The sequence below is a fragment of the Oncorhynchus clarkii genome, chromosome 9, assembly GCF_045791955.1.
Source record: "Oncorhynchus clarkii lewisi isolate Uvic-CL-2024 chromosome 9, UVic_Ocla_1.0, whole genome shotgun sequence".
NCBI classification, from domain to species: Eukaryota; Metazoa; Chordata; class Actinopteri; order Salmoniformes; family Salmonidae; genus Oncorhynchus; species Oncorhynchus clarkii.
In genome coordinates, this window is record NC_092155.1 from 45265214 (window position 1) to 45288089 (window position 22876).

The 22876-nt window shown below is 42.8% G+C and overlaps 2 protein-coding genes across 2 annotated transcripts in view; both read right to left on the reverse strand.

The window, feature by feature from the left end:
* The window catches only part of LOC139416400 (Rho guanine nucleotide exchange factor (GEF) 16), a 34271-nt gene extending 33085 nt beyond the window's left edge, over positions 1-1186 (reverse strand). Inside the window, exon 1 of the mRNA XM_071164982.1 lies at positions 1017-1186. The gene's annotated coding sequence lies outside the window, so the exon portion shown is untranslated. The remainder of the gene's footprint in view (positions 1-1016) is intronic.
* A 988-nt stretch (positions 1187-2174) lies between these two features.
* Positions 2175-22876, reverse strand: part of LOC139416402 (espin) — a 103889-nt gene continuing 83187 nt past the window's right edge. Inside the window, exons 12-15 of the mRNA XM_071164985.1 lie at positions 21362-21724; positions 5767-5848; positions 5389-5407; positions 2175-4629 (exon numbers count right to left, since the gene is read on the reverse strand). Of these exons, the coding sequence (XP_071021086.1) occupies positions 4482-4629; positions 5389-5407; positions 5767-5848; positions 21362-21724 (612 nt within the window). The 3' untranslated portion in view covers positions 2175-4481. The remainder of the gene's footprint in view (positions 4630-5388; positions 5408-5766; positions 5849-21361; positions 21725-22876) is intronic.

Here is a 22876-nt window from a genome sequence, read left to right on the forward strand (position 1 = left end):
CTCCCACTACCGGCGACTGGGGTTCTCTAACTACCATATTTGGTAGTGAGTGGAAACGCCAAGCAGATGCTTCACATTTATATATCAGGTGAAATATCTGTGTTATTGTTCTATCGCTCCGCCATTTCCTGGTTGCTAAAACGCCAATAGTTCGCCTAATTTCAGTTTGTGACAAAATAAACTAGTGTATGGAATTATTATACCATCTAAACCGCTGTGAATTATATTTTCCGCTGTTTGAAACCGAAAGTAAAAAAAGATGCAAAAACAAAACGTAAGAATGGTAAGCATAGAAATAGGACAGAATAGATCTACCGCTTCTTAGACTTGCTTTCAAGTAGAATGGTAGATCTATAACTAACAATTCTATGTGAATTTGGTCGTGTCGCCCACAAAGTTACATATTGCAGCTTTAACTGTGTACGTTCCCAACGGAATAACACAGCAATCAACCCATGACTTACCGCTCAAACATACCCCCAACACAAATGTGAACTGACTGAACTGCATTTATAACAGTTTGTAATAAACCGAGTAAGCTACTTTACAGACGCATATATAGCCTTGAGGGAAAAACGACTTTCACTGCAGCCAAACATCACCCATATCTATCACACATGTAGATTGCGTAACTGTAGGTTTATAAATCATAATGACTGTACACTTTTTAAAAAAAAGTTAGAATGAAAGTATGGTAAATACGCGTAGTTTGCTGTAGGCTATGGGATCTCAATATGGTAGCTAGTCTATAATTTGCAAAGACAACGTTGTAGGGACAAAAATACGAATAAGTGTATCGATGCAGTATTTGTAACAAACCCATTAATCACATATTCGTGTTTTATGTTCATAACTTCAATAAAAAAATAGTCTACGCACGGTGGGTGCACCTCCTGAAAACTTCACCGTTTATAAGTTGATTAGAAAGGAATGTGAGCGTCGCGCACTCACACGGGCCACGACAGCTCTAAACTAAAAGCAATTAAAAACGATTTATGAATGTAGTACTACTGTACCTGTCCAACTCGAAAAAAAAGTAATCTTCCAAACAACTACGTGTTATATATCTTGCATGTGTTCAAAAAGTGTCCAGCAAAACAGTCCCGGAATTTAAAAAAAAAAAAAAAGTAGGCTAAATTGACTCCCTTTCGTGTAGACTACTTTTCCTTCTCTTCCTCCTCAGTTTGCATATATAACAGAGCCCATCAATCTGTGCATGCAACGTCACTACAGGTGTGTGAGGGCGCGTTCCTCTGCCCAGGCGTTGCTGAAGCATACCAGATCTTACAATGCATGGATAGGTATTTTAAATATCAGCTAACCATATATGTTAGAGCAATCTGTCAGTGGATGACACAGTCTATAACGTAACACGCAAACGTTGGTTGACGCTTGCAACGTCTGAGCAGGTGAACGCGACCTTAAATCTGCTGTCAAAACAGCGAGAATATTTTCCAGAGAAGCATTTGTTAAATATGAAGCCATTGCAATGTAACTGAATTGATAGATTATCCCTTTGAAATTGAATTTCATTTGTAAGTGGATTAAATTGAGAGAAAAACAATTACAACATAATTTGAAGCTACAAATTAGCTTGTTTAGTCTACCCATAAAATATGACCTACCAATAAACCTACATAAACAAAAGAGCAATAGGGTTTAGCCTGCCCTACAAGGGGCATTTCATAAAATTTTCAAACTCAAATTCCACTTGAAATAGCAGTCTCTGTGCTAAAAGTTATATTGCATGACAACATTATTTACCACCTGTTTTGAAGCTATCCATAATGTGTTTACAAATCTCTTATGGCAACCAAAACAATGGAGTAGATTCTCATTTTTGGTATTATGATGGGGAAGTATTATAATACTGTAAATCACATTCTTATAACGTAAATTGATATTTTCATTAGTTGAAATGGCCAATGAACGACTGAAAATCGCACAGATGTATGTTTTGACTGACTAGTAAGCCTACAGACCCTTATATAACCCCTATGGTCCTCCCGCTCTAGGGGCCAACTCCAGGATAAAGATCTCCCCTGTTCTGGTGAAGAGTTTGCTATATGACTGGGGTGCCATCTAGTGTACATGTGCAAGGCAGTGGTAGAGAATCAACTGAAAAAGATCAAAGATTGCAGTAAATTGTCATTTATTTATTTAATTCCATTTGACAGTCTGAAAATATAGTTTTACATTAATGAAGCAATAATCTATGTAAGCAAGGCTGAGAACTGTAATATCATGCAATTTTGGAACAATGAAACAAGTATTGAGGGTTACTATATACAGTATTTATGTATAGAAAATCTTCTAATGGCAATGAAGTTTACATAGTTTTAAATTTCAACATCAATATGGCATCCAATGAATTGAATATTTCCAAATGATTTCTCAACAAAGGACCATGCACTTCCTAATATATTATGTATGTAATGTATATGTTTGATACACCCAAAATATACAAAGTAAACCTACAGCACATTTTCTGACATTGAGGGGTTCCCATATATTTGTTATATACACATTCAGAAAGACACATCTGGCACATTTCTGAGGTCCAACAACTCTAGCCGCAACAACTACAGTGCACAGTCTACCAACCTATAAAACCTACAATGCGTCTATGGTCATTTCTGAGAAAGATGATGCCCGAGTTACCTTTAGTTTGGTCCCCTGGCAACAAAAAAAACACAATTTGCCTAAATTAAAACCTGTAGGTGGATTGAAAATAATAATGTAGGTGAATAGGAAAACAATGAGAAAGAATAGAAAGCCAACATTTTCCTGTGATCCACATAATGGTATTATACACAGCAACATAATTGAAGGAGTGCTTAATTTTAGCCGGAGAACACACAAAGAATAAGGGCATCCATGAGGACTTGTGTTTCTCAGACACACACACAGAGGAGAGGGGGGGGGGGGGGAGAGAAAGAGAGAACATTCTCCTCTAGTAAAGGAATCTGCTCATAAAATATTAACTTCCAAGGTTTACTGGGGCAAACCAGATATAGGTCACAGGACAGGAGTCACTGATGTATTTTGGGGACTTCAGAATGCAACATTCAGTTTGCTGGTCAGACTTCTGTTATGATTGTGCCCCTAATATTTTCCAGATCACTTTAAAAAAAAAAAACATGTTTGCTTGTTGAACTCAAGAGATTTGCTAAATAGTCTTTTTTCAAAGTTGCATGGATATTTCTTGGCGTGCTGGTGAAATGTGGTCTGGGGTATTCAATTCTCTTGGATAACAAGAGGCGTGCTTTTGTTTTGACAACACAGACAATGATGACATCCATAAGACACAATATGCAAGACACAAACAATTCACCATGATCACAATAACTTAACATTTAGCGACATTCATTGAAACAATAAAAAAGGGTTATATGCTCAATGTATTAATTATCCATTTAAGATGATATGTTACTTAAATTACGCTTTCCAGAACTAGCTAAATTAAACCCATTTTTAAAATGTTTATGGTTGCAGTTAAAAACCATGATATTCATGTCCACTGAAAAAAATGACAACATGCAACCTCTATCAATTTCCCATCTGTCTCAATAATATCTCTGCAGTTCAGATGGGCTCGGTGAGAAATAGCATCCTTACGTAGAATGGCCTGATTCCATGTCTTTGTGCATTAAATGCAGATTAGGATATACGCAGTATAGAAATGCCTGCTGTCATAGGAAAACAAATATTTAAGTCTTAAGCATCTATCGGAGTCCAAAACGTGTTTGTGTACGCACAGGAGTATTCTAGAATATTGGACCGTTGGCTTTCCTCCGTTTCAAATTCTCAGCACAGCTCCAGCAATTTCTCCAACTATCAACACATTCAAATGAATAGAGGACGTGTACGACGAGCCGAGTTGGTTGGGAATTATGGGGGAGGTGCGCATTTGGGCTGTACGTCCCCCGCGGACGGTGGCCTCAGAGCCTCGTAGCTATGTCACAATGGGATGCCGGACTATTGCATCGCTGCGTCATTGCACTCTGAATTACACTTTAGTGGAGGTTATGTTTAACAAGCTGTTGCTTATTATGTTGACCATGACACTTTCCATACTAAAAGCAAACATACAGTAGCCTACAACAGTTGAGTTTAAGAGCTCAGTTATCAATGTAAGTAGTGGGTGTGGCAGATGCAAGGAAAACAGATGACATTTAGGAAAAATGGCTGGACATTTAGCCATGACAGATGTAATCACCACAGTAAAAAACTACTTTTCCCACAATGCCCCACAAGAGAGCCCAACATTGAGCAAGGTTGTGGTAGTTTACGGTAATGTGTGGGAACTTTCTACAAAGTGTCATGTTAAACAACTTGACGTAAAGTAAGCTAGTGTATATGATTCAAGACTTAGGGTCTTCATGGTAGTTGGGTTGGGGGGGTTTACAATGAAGGTGCAAAGGGTTGGACAGGGAGGTTGATGTGGGCAAGGACCTGGGGGTGCCATGGAGAAGGGCTGTCTACGGTTTCGCTATGTCTCCTTTCTTTAGGATGATCTGCCGTTGCCATGGCGCCAGTTTGCTCTCGTCGTAACCCAGGGTCCGTAGTCGCTCCTGCTCCGTCTTCTCCTCGCTCTCCTTCTCCTTTTTTGCTCGCTCCTCCTCTTTTCTGAGTGCACCAATGAGAGGAGAATACAAGGTGTCAGTATGATTCAATGCTTGTGTACCATAACAAGTGACTGTCACTGGTAACACTTCCTTTTCACAGTCCTGTTTCAGCTGGTATTAAGAAACAATTGCCTGAGTCAAACTATAGAACCAAAACGAACCGTACTGTGATTGCTCTGATATTTTATTTTTTACATTGTCCTTCCCAGCTCAGTTCCAGAAACTATGGTAGATGTGTAACCAGGCCAGCCCAGTACACCTCGCTCGGTTTGGTCACATTTAACAGTCTGTTTAGCTATCAATACACTCCTTGCCATGTTTGGAGTGACACAGAGTACAAGGAGTAGCATGTAAGCACAAAACAGGTTCTGAATTTCAGGCCAGATCACAATCAGACCCAGGTCAAAAACAAGAAGTTACATTGAAGTATTTGAGGTGTTCTTGAATTAGCTGGGAGTTTGGGACTATTCCATTGTACCAAATCAAGCACAGCTCAAGTATTTGACACAGGTCTGGTAACAATGGATACTTTTGGTACTTCTGGTAACTACCTGGTAAACCAACGTTACGGTGTAATGCATAAATACATACCAGGTAAATAGACTTATGGCTGTTTTAACCATATCTTTAATGCATGTATGGTATTTCATGGAGCAGGATTGATGAGTTAGTGAGCTAACTCTGATCAACAATCAGCAATGATGTGAAACCAAAAAATGCCATATGGCATCAATGATAATAACAAATGTTTATTTCTTACCTTTTTTGCTCCCTGCCCGTCCCGGGGAAGATAAGCACAATGGGGAATTTAAGTAATTACAGTATTAATCCATGGCATTCAAAATGTTACATTACTTAATGACTACATGAAAGAATGCATAGCGGTTACAGTAGGTAGCTAGCTATATACTCTAAACATTTCAGGATCTACATGACTTGCAAATTTTAGAATCAACCCACCCAACTGAACTTGAGGTCGGGAAAAGACAGAAAAAAAGAAATGAAGCATTAACCAGACAGACATAAACAACCAGAGAAATTGACAGAAGTGAGGACAAATCAGAGAGCAGAGTGACAGTGGAGAGACCCTGAGGGCTCCTGATTGGAGAAATGGGACGGGTGGACCCGTCTCTCACTCACTTCTCTTCATCAAGCTTTTTCTTCATGATGTCCCTCCGCCATGCTGGCATGGATGCCAGGCGCGCCGCCTCCTCGTCCACCTGCAGAGGACCAAACACACAGGAGCCAACATCTGTCATAATGGGGCCCCACTGGTAACACTGTCCCTGCCCGTCTCCAACTCCACTACTATAGTCATCCCTTTAGCCTCCCAGGAACTGAGACTTTCCCATCCTTTCTTGTTTCTATGATGGAGCTCACAAAGGTGACACACCTGATGGGATTAAGCATAAATTAGATTCAGCATCAACTTCATCTCCAGCACCACCCCAACATCAACATATGTGAAAACAGCACCTTTCTATGTATTGTAGTAAAACAAGATACAGGAAGATAAGTATTTCCAATGATGTCGGTATGCATCATGGGATTTTAACCAATTATGAATAGGCATTGCCTACTAATTATTTGGTTGATGATGTCATTGGAAACACTTATCTTCCCCTATCTTTTTTACTACAAAACATAGAAACGTGCCATTTTCACATACATTGTGGTGCTGGAAATGTATATTGTATAGAGCAGACCAGGCTTCGAATACTATTTGAAATAATTTCAAATGTGTTATCTGGGCTTGATTGAGCTTGCCTGGTGCAAGCTAACCAATAGAGTAATTGCAAAACTGCAAACCCTGCCCATCTGGCACTCCAGACATGATAAAGCATTTTCAAATAGTATTTGAACCCAGGTCTAGTATAAAGACTCTATCAGCCAGACTGCGGCATAGGGAGACACATTTTTAATCGACTTAAACCCAGTTCATTGCAGACAGGTTGTGAACCGTGCACGCACACAGAGGCGTGTGCACACACCACCTGAAACTTGACCGACTCCCCTCTTTCAGGTCGTAATTGGAGGCGGGGCTGAGAGGAGCCATCTTGGATTTCTAATATTCACATAGCTACAGATCTATTACACCACACCCCCACATAGCATTTCACTGGCCCCATCCAACAGTATCCTGGTAAGCTTATCTCTACACATTGCATGTTTAATGATTCCCCAGGGAATTATAACATTTGTGGGGGGGGGGGGGGGGGGGGGGGGGGGTCATTTGATAGACATGCAAGGAAAGTGAGACAAAGCCAGTTTAATGTTACCAATACAACAGGAGAGCATCCATTCAAGATTGACATGGTTGGATACTAATTGCCTCACATCAGAATAGGCGTTCAATATCGGCTTGCATCCATTCAAACATGCATACCTGGAGGAGTAACAATAACTATTGCTGTTTAGGGGATGCAAGGAAATTCCTCTAATTACGTTAAACAAAAATATTGTCATATTTAACTTGTAACGGTCATCTACATTGTTAAACTGTTTTAAAAATAATTATAATAAATGCAACAGTTGGCAAATGGATGAAGTTACTCGTAATGTTAGCGGGGGAAAACGACAGGCACAATATAAACTCAACATGTAAAGTGTTGGTCCCCTGTTTCATGAGCTGAAATAAAAGATCCCAGAAACGTTCCATACGCACAAATAGCTTATTTCGCTCCAAGTTTGTGCACAAATTTGTTTTACATCCCTGTTAGTGAGCATTTCTCCTTTACCAAGATAATCCATCCACCTGACAGGTGTGGCATATCATGAAGCTGACAACATTCTCATTACACAGTGCTGGGGACAATAAAAGACCACTATAAAATGTGCAGTTTTGTCACACAACACAATGCCACAGATGTCTCAAGTTTTGAGGGAGTGTGTAATTGGCATGCCTACTGTAGAAATGTCCACCAGAGCTGTTGCCAGAGAATTGAATGTTCATTTCTCTACTATAAACTCCATTGTTATTTTATAGAATTTGGCAGTACGTACAACCGGCCTCACAACCGCAGACAACGTGTAACCATGCCAGCCCAGGACCTCCACATCCGGATTATTCACCCGCGGGATCGTCTGAGACCAGGTACCCGGACAGCTGATGAAACTGAGTTTGCACAACCAAAGAATTTCTGCACAAACGATCAGAAACAGTCTCAAGGACGCTCATCTGCATGCTCGTCTTCCTCACCAGGGTCTTGGCCTGACTGCAGTTCGGCGTCGTAACAGACTTCAGTGGGCCAATGCTTACCTTCGATAGCCACTGGCACACTGGAGAAGTGTGCTGTTCATGGATGAATCCCGGTTTCAACTCTACCGGGCAGATGGCAGACAGCATGTACAGCGTCGCGTGGGTGATAAGTTTGCGGATGTCAACGTTGTGAACAGAGTGCCCCATGGTGGGGTTATGGTATGGGCAGGCATAAGCTACGGACAACGAACACAATTGCATTTTATCGATGGCAATTTGAATGCACAGAGATACCGTTACGAGATCCTAAGGCCCATTGTCATGCCATTAATCCGCTGCCATCACCTCATGTTGCGTTTCGATTTTTGTTCTGTGTAAATTGACAATCATTCTGTCCAAATTAATAATCAATATTTGGCTGGGGGGGCGGTGTTTGCGTTTATAAATTGCCTTAGATAATAGTCTGTTGGGTTTCCGGACATCTAGACAGTACCCTCAATCTCAACCATGTCTCCAGTCTACAATCTTGACTCCATCCTGTACTCAAATCTATGTATAGACCTATCGCTATGGTTACCACGAGACGAGAGTGCCTCCCACCTCGGATTGATTGGCTTAAAGTAGTTTAGAAGTTGTCCACTGTAAGGAGTAACCTCCTTGTGGCTTCAGTATAAGCCACCTCTCACTAGCATGACAGCAGGTAAGAGGGTTACTAGCCCAGGGGGGCGGAATTTAATCTGGACGACGAGAAAACACTATGACAAAATGTGTCTTTGCTGCCTTGGCTGTCTGTCGCAGTAGAGCAATAAACGTTGGTTGACAAATGTAGAAATACCCACATCGACTGGCTCCCTTGTTGTGCATACTGGTGTAGTACTCCAGTAGGGCGAAAGGAAGCACAATTTGTTTTTTTAAGCGCACTATACTCTTACTCAATTTAGGCTCATTGCACGGATCAAATTATACTAGGCTAATTGGGAACGGGGAGCTTTGCATGACCTATGAAAAGGCAGTAGAGAACCAATCATGAACAGGCTCTACAGGGGATTCTTGAAAAGTAGTTTCAGGCAGAAAGATTAGACCGTTGATCGTTAATGACAAAAGAACGTAAATGTCTGTGGGTAATTAAGGAGGGTGCTCCATGTAGGTGCTACACATCGATCAGATAGATATGTTTTGTGTAGAAAATACAAGGTCCTCTGTCATGTAAAATTGTAGCCGCTCTGCACATGACATTTTTATTTGGAACGTTTGGAATATTGCACCCCACTGAATAATACCCTGAAGTGGTCAGCTTCTTGTCACCTCATGAATTTGACTTTGACCTGCTCCTAAACAAAGCATACAAATGTCAACCAAATCAAACAAAACGTTACTAACTCAAACTTTATTGATAGGAACAAATTATGTAACAAATGGAGGAGAAAAAAAATGCAGAAAACACACATCTAAATGCAAAACCGTTTGAATAATAAATCCTCAAAAAGTATAAACTGCAATATCTACACAAGTGTGACGATATACTGGATATATTCGTACTCTACCCCATGCGTCTTCAGCAATCTGAAGGATTTAAGAATGAAAATGAAATCGGCTGACCAAATCGTTTGCTGGTATATCGGCGTGGGAAAGTGTTGATGCAAAACAATACCGTAACAATAGCATAATTCATTCCCATTGAATACAAACAATGCTATCATCAACAGGCTCCTCACTGAAAAGGTGTGCAATGTGTACATCCCGATAAGGTCACAGGCTGGGGTAAAAAGACAGCATGTGAGCCATTGAGTAACACTTGAACCTAACACTGGAGACCTACTGTACTTTCCTTGCCTTTGAGCTCATGCAACAACTAGTGCATCAAGCATTATGTGTGAAACTGAGGACAAGGAATACATGGCCCTGATCTGGTTATCCATTTGTAGAAATAAAAGTGATCATAATTCTTGAATATGAAGCTATTATTCATAATCAATAACTGTACATGCAAGAGTAAAGAGTGATAGTCAATTGTAACTGTAGAGTTTTAAGGGAATATTTGTCAAATCTATATAATGAGGACAACCTACTGTATGAGTGTCTGCTTAATGATAGCATAGTGTATCTCGTGTAGAGGTTTAACTAATAAAGGCGAAACAGCATACACCCTAAAAATGCACTAGTTTAAATATTAGAGGTCGGCCGATTATGATTTTTCAATGCCGATACCGATAACAATTATTGTAGGACCAAAAAAAAACCCAGATACCGATTAATCGGCCGATTTTTACAAATATATTTGTAATAATGACAATTACAACAACACTGAATGAACACTTATTTTAACTTAATACACTGCTCAAAAAAATAAAGGGAACACTTAAACAACACAATGTAACTCCAAGTCAATCACACTTCTGTGAAATCAAACTGTCCGCTTAGGAAGCAACACTAATTGACAATAAATTTCGCATGCTGTTGTGCAAATGGAATAGACAACAGGTGGAAATTATAGGCAATTAGCAAGACACCACCAATAAAGGAGTGGTTCTGCAGGTGGGGACCACAGACCACTTCTCTGTTCCTATGCTTCCTGGCTGATGTTTTGGTCACTTTTGAATGCTGGCGGTGCTTTCACTCTAGTGGTAGCATGAGACGGAGTCTACAACCCACACAAGTGGCTCAGGTAGTGCAGCTCATCCAGGATGGCACATCAATGCGAGCTGTGGCAAGAAGGTTTGCTGTGTCTGTCAGTGTAGTGTCCAGAGCATGGAGGCGCTACCAGGAGACAGGCCAGTACATCAGGAGACGTGGAGGAGGCCGTAGGAGGGCAACAACCCAGCAGCAGGACCGCTACCTCCGCCTTTGTGCAAGGAGGAGCAGGAGGAGCACTGCCAGAGCCCTGCAAAATGACCTCCAGCAGGCCACAAATGTGCATGTGTCTGCTCAAATGGTCAGAAACAGACTCCATGAGGGTGGTATGAGGGCCCGACGTCCACAGGTGGGGGTTGCGCTTACAGCCCAACACCGTGCAGGATGTTTGGCATTTGCCAGAGAACACCAAGATTGGCAAATTCGCCACTGGCGCCCTGTGCTCTTCACAGATGAAAGCAGGTTCACACTGAGCACATGTGACAGACGTGACAGTCTGGAGACGCCGGGGATAACGTTCTGCTGCCTGCAACATCCTCCAGCATGACCGGTTTGGCGGTGGGTCAGTCATGGTGTGGGGTGGCATTTCTTTGGGGGGCCGCACAGCCCTCCATGTGCTCGCCAGAGGTAGCCTGACTGCCATTAGGTACCGAGATGAGATCCTCAGACCCCTTGTGAGACCATATGCTGGTGCGGTTGGCCCTGGGTTCCTCCTAATGCAAGACAATGCTAGACCTCATGTGGCTGGAGTGTGTCAGCAGTTCCTGCAAGAGGAAGGCATTGATGCTATGGACTGGCCCGCCCGTTCCCCAGACCTGAATCCAATTGAGCACATCTGGGACATCATGTCTCGCTCCATCCACCAACGCCACAGACTGCACCACAGACTGTCCAGGAGTTGGCGGATGCTTTAGTCCAGGTCTGGGAGGAGATCCCTCAGGAGACCATCCGCCACCTCATCAGGAGCATGCCCAGGCATTGTAGGGAGGTCATACAGACACGTGGAGGCCACACACACTACTGAGCCTCATTTTGACTTGTTTTAAGGACATTACATCAAAGTTAGATCAGCCTGTAGTGTGGTTTTCCACTTTCATTTTGAGTGTGACTCCAAATCCAGACCTCCATGGGGTGATACATTTGATTTCCATTGATCATTTTTGTGTGATTTTGTTGTCAGCACATTCAACTATGTAAAGAAAAAAGTATTTAATAAGAATATTTCATTCATTCAGATCTAGGATGTGTTATTTTAGTGTTCCCTTTATTTTTTTGAGCAGTGTATAATACATCAATAAAATCAATTTAGCCTCAAGTAAATAATGAAACATGTTCAATTTGGTTTAAATAATGCAAAAACAAAGTGTTGGAGAAGAAAGTAAAAGTGCAATATGTGCTATGTAAGAAAGCTAACGTTTCAGTTCCTTGCTCAGAACATGAGAACATATGAAAGCTGGTGGTTCCTTTTAACATGAGTCTTCAATATTCCCAGGTAAGAAGTTTTAGGTTGTAGTTATTATAGGAATTATAGGACAATTTCCCTCTATACCATTTGTATTTCATTAACCTTTGACTATTGGATGTTCTTATAGTATTGCCAGTGTAACAGTATAGCTTCCGTCCCTCTCCTCGCTCCACCCTGGGCTTGAACCAGCAACACAACGACAACAGACACCATTGAAGCAGCGTTACCCATGCAGAGCAAGGGGAACAACTACTAGAAGGCTCAGAGCGAGTGACGTTTGAAACGCTATTAGCGCGCGCTAACTAGCTAGCCATTTCACTTCGGTTACACCAGCCTCATCTCGGGAGTTGATAGGCTTGAAGTCATAAACAGCGCAATGCTTGACGCACAACGAAGAGCTGCTGGAAAAACGCACGAAAGTGCTGTTTGAACGAATGTTTACGCACCTGCTTCTACCTACCACCGCTCAGTCAGATACTTAGATACTTGTATGTTTGTATGCTCAGTCACATTATATGTAACGCAGGACACGCTAGATAATATCTAGTAATATCATCAACCATGTGTAGTTAACTAGTGTTTATGATTGATTGTTTTTTATAAGATAAGTTTAATGCTAGCTAGCAACTTACCTTGGCTTACTGCATTCGCGTAACAGGCAGTCTCCTTGTGGAGTGCAACGAGAGAGAGGCAGGTCGTTATTGCATTGGACTAGTTAACTGTAAGGTTGCAAGATTGAATCCCCAGAGCTGACAAGGTGAAAATCTGTCGTTCTGCCCCTTAACGAGGCAGTTAACCCACCGTTCCTAGGCCGTCATTGAAAATAAGAATGTGTTCTTAACTGACTTGCCTAGTTTAATAAAGGAATTTGAAAAAATATATATAAAAAAAAAAAGTCAAATCGCCGCCCAAAAATACCCATTTCCGATTGTTATGAAAACTTGAAATCGGCCCTAATTAATCGGCCATTCCGATTAATTGGTCGACCTCTAATAAATATCATTAGAATGACACTCGAGCATGCCACGGGTGCAGTTTCTTGGGGGGGGGGGGGGTCAGGGGGCACCTCGCCCAACTCTTCTCTACATTATCACATAAAAAAAATCTGCATTATTCCTGTTTGATCAAATTATGTTACATACAATAGGTTGCATTATGTCCAAACGGACTTGCTTATGTATAACATGTTATATTACATTTGGATGAAAAACCACCTCACACACTACATTAGGGCCTGTCTTTGGATATCAAAGAACTACTGTAGCAAACCAATAATAGATAAGAAACTTGGAATAAAAAATATTTGTTCCAAAGACTAATTAGAATTCAGGGATTAGAATTCTTTGCTGGTAGTGCATTTAGAGCACTCCCTCTTCCACTGTATCATTACATCTGATAATTTTTTGCATATCAGTGGTTGACAAGACAAAGTGATTTGACTGCCGGACATCCAATCACAGGCTGGATGCACCTTTCCTTACTGAAACCATGTCACAGTTCCTTGTGTTATCTGAGGCCTCAAGGCTAAAACACAGATTAGCTCTCTCCCTAGCATGTTCCACATAGGAGTATCGTTTCCTTGACACTTTCCCTCGTGGCTTTGTTGCCTGCTTTGTCCAAGCATGTTTAGCCTAACACTTTTGTGTAAAGAGTATTCCACATATCTTCTGCTTATCGCTGATGGTCAGATATCAAACAGTTCAGCTTCCTTTTCCTTCCAGAAGGCAAAGCTACGCTCAATGTACCTGCTGATCTCCTCATTGCTGAACTCTTTCAGTTCGTAGATCAGTTTGATTGAGTCTTCATTGGGCTCTTCTCTGTGCGGAGGTTCATATACGGGTGTGACTACGGTGACTTGAAGTGGAGCAGGTGCAATGTCCTGCGTCACACACTTCCCTACAGTCTGTACTGTGGTCTCAGTTGTCACCACCTGGCCTATTGAGTCTTGCAAAGCCTCCTGAACAGTATCCTGCCCAGTTTTCTGCACTGAATCCTGAACAGAAGTCTGAACTGTGTCTTTTGGAACACTCTCTTGTGCTACACTTTCAGTCTTCACAGCATCCTGAATAGGCCCATTCGTTGGACTCGGCTCAGAAGTGTTCACATCTGCCTGAACAGTGTCCTCCACAGTGTCCTTCACTGCACTATGCTCTGCATGGTTAATGCAGTCCTGAGCAGTAAGCTGGACACTATCCTGTACAGCAATCGAAGGCAAATACATGTTTGGTTCTGGGGCAGGCAACGGCACCTGGACTGGCACTACCGACACCTCAGGAGCAATTGAAAGTAGCGAGGCGGTCATCATTCCTCCCCCATCCGCAGAATCACCAAAGTACTTTTGCTTAATGTCTTCAAAGCTGTCCGCCCAGTCCCGCTTCCCTTGCTCAATCTCCTCCATGACCTCACGGTGGAACTGGCGAATCATCTCCCAGCTGTAGCTTCCGAGGCGGTCAAACATCTCGTAGCACAGTAGGTGGCGGAACTTGCGCTCGCTGCGTGACATGCTCATCTCTAGGAGTTGGAAGTAGCCCAGCATAAAGAGGTCTAGGGTTAGGGTCTCGTAGCTGACCGGTGCTCCATTAACGTGTGGCAGGAAATGCTCCGGCCAGTAGATCATCTGGGCCCGACTGAGCCGGCGGATCTGGCGAGTGGGCACCTGGCTCATGATGGTCCTCCAGTGGCCAATCAGGTTCCCTACCACTTGCCTGGACTTCATGAATAGGAGTGTTTTGTCATCCTCACTCGGTGTGTCTCCTTCCAGATCAGCTGTGAACCGGTTATAGTCGTCCAGACCCACCCTTAGACTTCCCCGTTTGCCTGTGTACTTTGGCCTGTAGGACTCTGAGAGGGTGTACTTTCTCCAGTGTTCCAGGAACAAGAAGACGATCCGCTCCTTCCTCATCTCAATGCACTCTTGGACATAGCTCATGTCCGTCTGCACCTCCAGGCTCCGGGTCAGCTGCTCGTGGTTCAGTATAGGGTCTGTAGACAGAACCTGGTTGAACTGATCTGACTGAGGGATCACATCAGAAGACTGGTATGTAAGCGGAGCATGAGATGGCATGATTGCAGGTTCCTCCACCAGAGGCAGAGATTCCTGCACTGGAGAAAGGTCTCCATTGATAGGGGACTGGAGGACCTCTGCAGGGGAACACGGGACCTCATCTTCCTGAATCGGCTCGGGGAGATAACTGGACTCGCTCACCGCAGGGAGGGACCTCTTGCGCTTGTACACCCGGTTCGTTTTGTCATCAGCAAACTGGAACTGGTTCTGAATCTCATAGTTGGCCTTCAGGTTCTTCACAGAGACGCCACACTGCTTGATCTCCTTCTCCACCTCCTCCCTAGTGGAGAACGACTGGGATCGTCCAATGACCCCAGTGGCAATGGATCCTGCTGGGGTCATCTGGCCCATCCTATTGTTACTCCCTTCCTCCTGAGCATATCCGGGAGATATCAAATCCAAGATGTCTATCGTCTTGCCTCCCAGGGTGGCCAGGAGAATAGCCATGCTCTTGAGCAGCGTTGAGATTTTGCTGCACCAGGCTGGCAGATCTTCCGCTTGCCCATGAACTTGCTTGGGGTTGATGTAGAAGTGCTCCTGGTTGAGGGCGGCAGACACAGGAAGAAGTTGTTGAAGCTCTCGCTCCAACTCTTCCAGTTCCTTTTCCACCTCCGTCACCTTGTGCATGACCTGCAGGTTCTCGATTTGCTTCTCAATGCGGATGAGGTCGTCCTCCATCATCAGCTCTCCAAAGGGGCCCAGGATGGCATTGTGGACATGAGAGTAGTGCCACTCTTGAGGCTGGTAGTGTCCACTGGCCGCAAACTAGATTAGAGTTCAAGGGACAGCAAAGAACAACAGAAAAGAGGGGGGAAGGGGGAAGTTCCTTCAGCTTGCACTTCCTGGTGTACTGTTAACACACGGCGCATGTTCATACTTCCTCGTCACACAGGATTTACACAGGATTTACATGGATTTAGTGGTGCAATGGCACTGCCTCAGTACACGCTTCATAACTCCTGGATTAGCTGAGAGTCAGGGCACAGGCTACTCCTTTATGAAATCAGGGTGGAAAAATCCTCAGCGCACAACTGCTGGCTGAATATGGTTGGGTGTATGGGTTCACTTTATTTGGAGGTCTGCATTTAAACTGCTTAGAATTCATGATTTAATAGTTTAACTATTATAACGGTTTGAAAATCAGTCAATGTCATTTGTATATGTATAAATAAATTATGATGGAGAGGATCAGGCTTACGCATGTATATGGTTAACAAAATATGTAATTAATGGTTATAAGCAGTTTACAAGCAGACCTTGAAATAGAATGTTCAAGTTTTATGTCATGATGAAAAAAGTTCCCTTTCTGCTTTGATCATTGGGGCAAATGAATTATACTCTTCCTAGTTAGTGTTTCATTATAATTGTGTGTGAACAGGGTTGTTTTATAAATCCCTATTAGTTTGATAGGGAGTTTTAACAGGCTTATCCATAGCAAAAAAAGAAACCCAGAGAAGCATCCTCATAGAAGTAGATAACGTGGAGTGTATAGATGGACATGGAGCTCGTGTGAATAGGCCTTGCATCACACCACTGAATCAGCATGTAATGACTTAGAGTTGCACTGCTCCATCTCCAATTACTAGCCACACTGTGAAGCCATCAGCCAGATCCTACTGCATATCAGGCTTTTAAACGGGCTAGAACTGGAATGGGCACCGTAGCCTGTAAGTATCCATTTCACCACACTCTGTAAGGGCCTGGGTTCAGCACAAAAGTCAAGTAAAATAAAAAAAAATGCATGCATTTGTTGTGACCCCTGAACTCAATATATCAAAGCAGGATATACAGTATCTGCATGGCCTGATGGAAGGGCGATAAACAATCCGATTCAGCATCATTTAGATTGTACTTATACATTCGGAAATGGTTACATCAGCCAACAATGTATGGGTTCTTCATCGACTTAAAAATAATGAAGGCAACTGTCACTATATTAGTACAGTAGTCAATGCCCACCATCTTGGATGGAACAGGTACTGACTTAAGTATATGAAATCATATTTAACGTTCCAGTCAAAACAAAGCAATCTGATAGTGATATGTTTAAATGAAATATAGATTATATAAATTAACAAACACCTACAGTACCAGTCAAAGGTTTGGAGACACCTACTCATTACAATGTGTTTCTTAATTTTGACTATTTTCTACATTATCTCCCTCACTAGCTTTAAGCACCAACTGTCAGAGCAGCTCACAGATTACTGCACCTGTACATAGCCCACCTATAATTTAGCCCAAACAACTACCTCTTTCCCAACTGTATTTAATTTATTTATTTATTTTGCTCCTTTGCACCCCATTATTTTTATTTCTACTTTGCACATTCTTCCATTGCAAAACTACCATTCCAGTGTTTTACTTGCTATATTGTATTTACCTTGCCACCATGGCCTTTTTTGCCTTTACCTCCCTTCTCACCTAATTTGCTCACATTGTATATAGACTTGTTTATACTGTATTATTGACTGTATGTTTGTTTTACTCCATGTGTAACTCTGTGTCGATGTATCTGTCGAACTGCTTTGCTTTATCTTGGCCAGGTCGCAATTGTAAATGAGAACTTGTTCTCAACTTGCCTACCTGGTTAAATAAAGGTAAAATAAAAAAAATAAAAATAAATAAACATTGTAGAATAATAGTGAAGACATCAAGACTATGAAATAACACATATAGAATAATGTAGCAACCAAAAAAGTGTTCAACAAATCAAAATATATTTTAGATTCTTCAAAGTAGCCACCCTTTGCCTTGATGACAGCTTTGCACACTCTTGGCATTCTCTCAACCAGCTTCATAAGGAATGCTTTTCCAACAGTCTTGACTTCACTCTGCGGTCCAACTCATCCCAAACCATTTCAATTTGGTTGAGGTCGGGTGATTGTGGAGGCCAGGTCATCTGATGCAGCACTCCATCACTCTCCTTCTTGGCCAAATATCCCTTACACAGCCTTGAGGTGTTTTTGGGTCATTGTCCTGTTGAAAAACAAATGATAGTCCCACTAAGAGCAAACCAGATGGGATGGCGTATCACTGCAGAATGATGTGGTAGCCATGCTGGTTAAGTGTGCCTTGAATTCGAAATAAATCACAGACAGTGTCACCAGTAAAGCACCATCACACCTCCTTCACCTACTCTGCATCTCGCAAAGACACGACAGACCAAAAGGACACATTTCCACCGGTCTAATGTCCATTTCTAGTGTTTTTTTGGTCCAAGCAAGTCTATTCTTCTTATTGGTGTCCTTTAGTACTGGTTTCTTTGCAGCAATTCGACCATGAAGGCCTGATTCACGCTGTTTCCTCTGAACAGTTGATGTTGAGATGTGTCTGTTACTTAAACTCTGGGAAGCATTTATATGGGCTGCAATTTCTGAGGCTGGTAACTCTAATTAACATCCTCTGCAGCAGATGTAACTCTGGGTCTTCCTTTCCTGTGGTGGTCCTCATGAGAGCCAGTTTCATCATAGCACTTGATGGTTTTTGCAACTGCACTTGAAGAAACGTTAAAAGTTCTTGAAATTTCCCATTGACTGACCTTCATGTCTTGATGGGCTGTTGTTTTTCTTTGCTTATTTGAGCTATTCTTGCCATAATATGGACTTGCTCTTTTACCAAATAGGGCTATCTTCTGACTCAAACGCATTAAGAAGGAAAGAAATTCCACAAATTATCTTTTAACAAGGCACACCTGTTAATTGAAATGCATTCCAGGTGACTACCTCATGAAGATGGCTGAGAGAATGCCAAGAGCGTGCAAAGCTGTCATCAAGGCAAAGGGTGGCTTCTTTGAAGAATCGCACATTTTTTAAATATATTTTGATTTGTTTAACACTTTTTTGGTTACTACATGATTCCATGTGTTATTTCATAGTGATGTTTTCACTATTATTCTACAATGTAGAAAATAGTAAAAATAAAGAAAAACTAGAATGAGTAGGTGTGTCCAAACATTTGACTGGTATTGTCAGTTGTTTCCTATTATCAATAGTTCTAAAAGAGGGACAAGAGCAAATAATCCCTCAAACTGCTTTAAAGACATTCACCATGGGGAATACATGCACAGTTCTAACATGTCAATCAATTATTCATGTTTTTAATTGTATTATGATAAAACTGATGCCATTGTGAAGAATCATTTATGTTCAAGCTCCCACAGGTAATAGTAGCCGATACTAACGGCACAGGTACTAGTACCAAGCAGCCAGGCAGACCAGAGACTTCGACAACACATACTAACTTATTGACACATAACAAGACTTAAAACATAACCTCTGAAAATGATTGTTGTTCATCTAATAACAAAACATGTACAGTGCCTTCGGAAATAATTCAGACCCCTTGATTTTTTAAAGTTACAGCCTTATTCTAACATGGATTAAATAACAAGAAATCCTCAGCAATCTACACACAATACCCCATATTGACAAAGCGAAAACAAGTTTTTAGACTTAAAAAAACAAAACAGAAATACTTATTTACATAAGCATGAGACTCGAAATTTAGCTCATGTGCATCCTGTTTCCATTGATCATCCTTGAGATGTTTCTACAACTTGACTGATGTCCATCTTTGGTAAATTCAATTGATTGGACATGATGTGGAAAGGCACACACCTGTCTATATAAGGTCCCATAGTTGACAGTGCATGTCAGAGCAAAAACCAAGCCATGAGGTTGAAGGAATTGTCCGTAGAGCTCCGAGACAGGATTGTGTCGAAGCACAGATCTGGCGAAGGGTATCAAAAATGTCTGCAGCATTGAAGGTCCCCAAGAACACAGTGGCCTCCATAATTCTTAAATGGAAGAAGTTTAGAATCACCAAGACTTCTCCTAGAGCTGGCCGCCCGGCCAAACTGAGCAATTGAGGGAGAAGGGCCTTGGTCAGTGAGGTGACCAAGAACCCGATGGTCACTCTCAACAGAGCTCTAGAGTTCCTCTGTGGAGATGGGAGAACCTTGCAGAAGGACAACCATCTCTGCAGCACTCCACCAAATTAGGCCTTTATGGTAGAGTGGCCAGACGGAAGCCACTCCTCAGTAAAGGCACATGACAGCCCGCTTGGAGTTTGCCAAAAGGCACCTAAAGACTCACCGACCATGAGAGTCAAGATTGGTCTGATGAAACCAAGATTTAACTCTTTGGCCTGAATGCCAAGCGTCACATCTGGAGAAAACCTGGGAACATCACAACAGTGAAGCATGGTGGTGGCAGCATCATGCTATGGCGATGTTTTTCAGCAGAAGGGACAGGGAGGCTAGTCAGGATCGAGGGAAATATGAACGGAGCAAAGTACAGCGATATCCTTGATGAAAACCTGCCCCTGAGCGCTCAGGACCTCAGACTGGGGCAAAGGTTCACCTTCCAACAGGACAATGACCCTAAGCACACAGCCAAAACAACGCAGGAGTGGCTTGGGGACAACTCTCTGAATGTCCTTGAGTGGCCCAGCCAGAGCCCTGACTTGAACCCGATCGAACAGCTCTGGAGAGACCTGAAAATAGCTGTGCAGCAACGCTCCGCATCCAACCTGACAGAGCTTGAGAGGATCTGCAGAGAAGAATGGGAGAAAATCCCCAAATACAGGTGTGTCAAGCTTGTAGCGTCAAACCCAAGAAGACTCGAGGCTGTAATGGCTTCAACAAAGAACTGAGTAAAGGTTCTGAATACTTATGTATATGTAATAGTTCCGTTTTGTATTTGTAACACATTTGCAAACATTTTTAAAACACCTGTTTTTGCTTTGTCATTATGGGGTATTGTGTGTAGATTGATGAGAGGAAATAAAAAAATGTAATAAGGCTTTAAGAGAACAAAATATGAAAAATGTCAAGGAGTTTGAATACTTTCCGAAGGCACTGTATATTAAAACGTAAAAGTAATGACTGAAAGTAGACTGCTCGTGTAGAAGTCCTCAAACCATCTGACTACAACCTGCCTACTTCTAAACAGATTACAAAATGAACAATCAATTCAGATTATAAACTCAGCCATCAGATACTGCAACACCCATAAAACATCAGAAGCACTACAACTATAATCTTACTCAAACCAAACTTAGCTCCCTTTAAGGAATATAATGCATATACCATATTCTGACATGCAGTGGTGGCCATATCAAGCTCTTTCAAAAGACACAGCAAAGGCTTGAGCATGCGTTCAAACAAAACCAACCCACCAAAATCGCACACCAACCCACATTTCAGCCATCCTCCTTGTGCTTTCAATCCCTTTTAACCACGTTTGACCGTGGTATTCCCCCGAGCACCAGTTCTGTGACAGCAGCACAAAAAGGAGAGCTGAAACTGTGAATGTTTCTCATCACACTTGGACTTCTATCTTTCTCTCACACCCCCACCCATTCATGCCTACCTTGCGTTTGTGTTCTTCCTCCTCCTGCATCTTGACCTGGAGCTTGCGTACCATGACCTGCCTCTTCCACTCGGGGATGGCCCGGCCCTGCTCATCGTGTGTGGGCACGAGGGCCTCCACGTCCGCCAGGCTACCCTTCCTGGTCTGACCCATCAGGCTAGATGCCGACGCTGCTCCGCTGCCATTCCCATTGAGGAGCTGCTCGCTGCTCTGAGAGGTGGAGAGGGTCCGGGGCGTGCCAGTGCCAACCGGGCTGGGGGTGGTGGGTGGCGAAGTGGCGCTGGCAGCAGGGGGCGGGGACATGGGCTTGGCTGATGGCGGGCTGACCGTGCGGGTCGGGGGCGGGGACGTAGAGCTCTCTCCCTGGAGGATGGAAGGGGTATAAAAGTCAAACTGGAATTTGTACATGGCTTAAACTACATGGGCTCAATTGCAATATCCATACACTTCATAGAATCTACAACATTGACACTCCCCTATGTACATCGCCTTTGGAACGTATTCAGACCCCTTGACGTTTTCCACATTTCGTTAGGTTACAGCCTAATTCTAAAATGGATTAAATAAAAAAAAATCCAGGCCTCCCGGGTGGCGCAGTGGTTAAGGGCGCTGTACTGCAGTGCCAGCTGTGCCACCAGAGACTCTGGGTTCACGCCCAGACTCTGTCGTAACCGGCCGCGACCGGGAGGTCGCGGCCGCACAATTGGCCTAGTGTTGTTAGGGAGGGTCTGGCCGGTAGGGAAATCCTTGTCTCATCGCGCACCAGCGGCTGGCTTCCGGGTTGGATGGCACTGTGTTAAGAAGCAGTAGGTATTGGAGGACACATGACTTTCAAAGTTCGTCTCTCCCGAGCCTGTACGGGAGTTGTAGCGATGAGACAAGATAGTAGCTACTAAACAATTGGATACCACAAAATTGGGGAGAAAAGGGGTTAAAAAATAAATAAAACTTTTTCCTCAGCAATCTACAAAAATACATTTAAAAAATAATCAGACCCTTTGCTACGAGACTCGAAATTGAGCTCAGGTTTCCATTGATCATCCTTCAGATGTTTATACAACTTGATTGGGGTCCATCTGTGGTACATTCAATTGATTGGACATGATTTGGGCTGTGGGACCTCTATATAAGGTCCCACAGCTGACAGTGCATGTCAGAGCAAAAACCAAGCCATGAGGTTGAAGGAATTGTCCGTAGAGCTCAGAGACAGGATTATGTCGAAGCACAGATCTGGCGAAGGGTACCAAAAAAATTCTGCAGCATTGAAGTTCCCCAAAAGCATAGTGGCCTCTATCATTCTTAAATGGAAGAAGTTTGGAACCACCAAAACTCTTCCTAGAGCTAGCCGCCCGACCTAACTGAGCAATCGGGGGAGAAGGGCCTTGGTCAGGGAGGTGACCAAGAACCCGATGGTCACTCTGACAGAGCTCTAGAGTTCCTCTGTGGAGATGGGAGAATCTTCCAGAAGGACAAACATCTCTGCAGCACTCCACCAATCAGGCCTTTATGGTAGAG